The sequence below is a fragment of the Brassica napus genome, chromosome C4 (assembly GCF_020379485.1).
Source record: "Brassica napus cultivar Da-Ae chromosome C4, Da-Ae, whole genome shotgun sequence".
NCBI lineage: Eukaryota > Viridiplantae > Streptophyta > Magnoliopsida > Brassicales > Brassicaceae > Brassica > Brassica napus.
This window is the reverse complement of record NC_063447.1, coordinates 41,275,439-41,279,549: the sequence shown is the minus strand read 5'-3', so window position 1 is coordinate 41,279,549 and position 4,111 is coordinate 41,275,439. Positions and strand designations below refer to the sequence as shown.

Below are 4,111 nucleotides of genomic sequence, written 5' to 3'. Positions count from 1 at the left end.
GCGCGGACAAGGACCTAGTAAATACTAAACAGAAACCCTCACCACCATTCTGTGTCTCGTTGTCATATAATTTTCATTCGTTGCAGGTCGTGGCTATCGCGCATTGAATAAAGGGTCTATTTATCATCGTCGTCACATTCATCATCATCCCCAGCGAGATATGAACACGTCTTGTCATCATCAATCTCCTCTTCTCTAAAAGGTCTGTTATCGCTGTCTCTATATTAGATTTGATCATCCCCATTTTTTTCTATTTCAAATCATCATCTGCCATCGCCTTTACATCCGATCGATCGATCGATGCATCCACGACGTCGTTAATCTAGATCGTTGCTTTGCGTTCCGATGCCGATTCCGTTTTGTTCTCAGATTTCCCTTTTGTTTTCTCTTTGGTTTATGTTACTGTTTGATTGATTGATTGATAATATGAATTGGCTGCATAGGGATTTGTTTTTGAGAAACGCTTAGAAGAAAAAGATGTCAAGTTACGTTGGTGTCGTCGTCTCCGATCCAGAGTTACACAGCCAATTTACACAAGTGGAATTACGAACCCTTAAATCCAAGGTTCATTTTCAACATCACATTTTTTTTATGAGTAAAGTATCTAATGTTTACTTGGGTGCATTGTATAGTTTAATTCCAATAAAACGCTCTTGGATCGCTTCGCCGTTGGAGATTTACCTCCTGTTCTCGCCAAGCTCAACGCTTTTAGTGGCACCTTTGATGCCGATGAGATCAAATCTGTTTTGGACAAGTCTTATCCCGATGCTGATCAAGAAGTCGATTTCGAGACTTTCCTCCGGGTGATTTCTCTCGTCTTTTCTACTTATTTGTTTTTTTTTAATCAGCTTTTGATGGATGGTTTTCGTATAGGCCTTCCTAAGTGTGCAAGCCCGGGGAGTCGAAAAATCAGGAGGGTCGAAAGGTTCTTCCTCGTTCCTCAAAACTAGCACCACTACGGTTCATCATGCCATTAACGAAGCCGAGAAGGCTTCCTATGTTTCCCATGTCAATAGTTACTTGAGAGATGACCCTTTCTTGAAGAGCTACCTTCCTATTGATCCTGCCACCAATGCTTTTTTTGATCTTGTTAAGGATGGTGTTCTTTTGTGGTATATACAAATGCCTTTCTTCATTTGCCCATTTCGAAATTTCTTTGTGCTCATCCTTGTTCCTTTTTTGCAGTAAGCTTATCAATCTTGCTGTTCCTGGGACCATCGACGAACGAGCTATCAACACTAAGAAAATTCTTAACCCATGGGAGAGGAATGAGAACCTTACTCTTGGTCTCAATTCTGCCAAAGCTATTGGCTGCACTGTCGTCAACATTGGAACACAGGACATTGCTGAAGGAAGAGTGAGTATAATTTCGTAAGAAACAAGGATGATTTATTCTGTTGTTTACATGACCTGCCAAGTTTCATTGTTCTTTTTCCTTCCTTCTTCTTTGCAGCCATATCTCGTACTTGGGTTGATATCTCAGATTATTAAGGTACTCACTTTCCATTTCTAGGTGTCATATTTCTTTTCCAGTTCATAGGATGGTTACATTTTGTGTAATGTTGACTTATTATTATATAACTTACAATTTTTGTTGTTCTTGTGCCAAAATATCAGATCCAAATGCTGGCTGATCTCAATTTTAAGAAAACTCCTTCACTTTTTCAATTGGTGGACGACACTCAGGTAATATATATATTTGACGTGTTTTTCAGTGCTTTCTACAAGGATTTATTGTCATGAGATTGAAACTACATTAAATCTTCATGACGTTGCAGGATGCCGAGGAGCTCATGGGGTTAGCTCCTGAAAAAGTGTTGCTAAAATGGATGAATTTTCATCTCAAGAAAGCTGGTTATGAAAAGCAGGTTACGAATTTTTCTTCTGATGTGAAGGTAATTTGACCCTGCTTACCCTTTCTCCTCAATTAACATATATTCTCTACCCAGCACTGCCCATGAGTTGTAAAGTTACAATAGTCTTGACAGTGATGCATTTTTCCACTTTGTCGTTGATCCTAACCTCAGCTTTCTTTTGTGTTTCCAGGACGGCGAGGCATATGCATATCTGCTTAACGCTCTTGCTCCAGAACACTCGACGCATGGTACATTAGAGACCAAAGACCCCACAGAAAGAGCGAAAAAGGTTCTTGAGCAGGCTGAGAAGATGGATTGTAAAAGATATCTTTCTCCTAAAGATATAGTGGACGGCTCAGCAAATCTCAACCTTGCATTTGTGGCGCAAATATTTCAGCACAGGTTAGTAGCAAACTTGACAGGTTGCTTAAAAATAATATGATAGCATCGTTCCAGTGGGGTTTGGACCATTAAAGTATTAATTATCCAAAAATCCAAAAATGGTTTTGCTTGATAAAAAGTGATGTTCTTTACATTTTTTTTTTTTGCCTCTAATGGTGTTTTGACAGGGTTTCTAAATGAATTAGAAAGCTGATAATGATTTCTGTATTTGCTACTTTACTAGTGTTATTTTCTTTGTTGCAGGAATGGGTTAACTGATGACAGTTCAAAGTCAACGTCATTTGCTGAGATGATGACAGATGATGTGGAAACTTCACGAGAAGAAAGATGTTTCCGCCTCTGGATTAACAGTCTTGGTACTGCCACTTATGTCAACAATGTTTTCGAGGATCTAAGGAATGGGTAAGCTATGGAGTTCTGTTTGAGTGCGCTTTATTTCTTATTATATGCTTGTATCTAACTAAACCTTATCTCATTTAGGTGGGTTCTTCTTGAAGTTCTTGACAAAGTTTCGCCTGGCTCAGTCAACTGGAAACATGCAAATAAACCTCCCATAAAAATGCCATTCAAAAAGGTTGAGAACTGCAATGAAGTTATAAAGATTGGCAAAGAACTTCGATTCTCCCTCGTCAATGTAGCTGGAAATGACATTGTGCAAGGAAATAAGAAACTCCTCCTCGGTGAGTTCAAGGCACACTTCTAAGATAATTTACTTTATATGTCTCGCATTAACTGTTAGTATTGCTCATAACTTGACTTTATTCGAGAAAACAATATGTAATTTCTCGTACCATCAATGATTATGCAGCTTTTCTGTGGCAATTAATGAGATATACAATGCTCCAACTTCTGAAGAACTTGAGATCTCACTCGCAAGGTAAAGAAATTACAGATGCAGATATTCTAAACTGGGCGAATAGGAAAGTGAAGAGAGTGGGCCGAACTTCTCAGGCTGATAGCTTCAGAGTAAGTGGCAACCAAGTCTGGATGTGATTCACGGAGACCCATCTTCAGAAACCTAATAGTTTGACGGTTGCTTTTCTTTGATATTAGGACAAGAATCTGTCTAGTGGAATCTTCTTTCTGGAACTTCTGACTGCGGTAGAGCCAAGAGTTGTCAACTGGAGCCTCGTTACCAGTGGAGAAACAGGTAAACTATGATGTTTCAACTTCACTGCGTGTTTGTTTTCTATAAATTTCATTTCATACCGGTTTGAAGAGTGGGTTCTGTTTGGCTGTAATTGGCACGTAAACAGAGGAGGATAAGAAGTTGAATGCCACATACATCATCAGTGTTGCAAGGAAGCTCGGATGCTCCATATTCTTGTTGCCTGAGGATATCATAGAGGTAATATATCTATATGGAAACAGACTGGAATGCTTTTCCGCTTTTTGCTGAGTCAATCTACTTGTGTAAAACAGGTGAACCCGAAAATGATGCTTATTTTGGCGGCTAGCATCATGTACTGGAGCCTCCAGCAACAATCAGACACAGAGTCGAATGTCTCAGAAGATGCGGCTGATGAAGGCGATGCAAACTCTGTTACTGGTGAGATCTCCAACTTGTCCCTTGATGAGGCCTCTGAGTCCTCTCCAAGCGGCCAAGATCAAGAACTGGTGACAAAGACAGACGAGGATGATGTTGATGATGGGAATAATAAAGATGCATAGCGAGTTTGAATGGTAATTTTATTGCTGTTTCTATTTTGTTTTTTTTTTGAAATTGTGCATTGGTTTTTTTTTTTGACATTTGTCCATTGGTTTCTTTTATTGGCAATTGCACGAGACTATTCGTGTTTTGTTTTGACTGCTACATGGAACATTAATAAATTATTTTTCAGAATGAACCAACA

At 39.1% G+C, this 4,111-nt stretch overlaps 1 protein-coding gene across 1 annotated transcript; it reads left to right on the top strand.

The window, feature by feature from the left end:
• LOC106390794 (fimbrin-5) lies at positions 1-4,111 on the top strand. Its single transcript, XM_013831330.3, has 15 exons — positions 1-202; positions 444-564; positions 633-803; positions 874-1,112; positions 1,186-1,357; positions 1,454-1,492; positions 1,618-1,686; positions 1,779-1,895; positions 2,047-2,258; positions 2,502-2,660; positions 2,739-2,938; positions 3,067-3,224; positions 3,312-3,408; positions 3,515-3,606; positions 3,681-4,111. The coding sequence occupies exons 2-15, from the start codon at positions 478-480 to the stop codon at positions 3,927-3,929; spliced, it is 2,061 nt and encodes a 686-aa protein (XP_013686784.1). The 5' UTR covers positions 1-202; positions 444-477; the 3' UTR covers positions 3,930-4,111.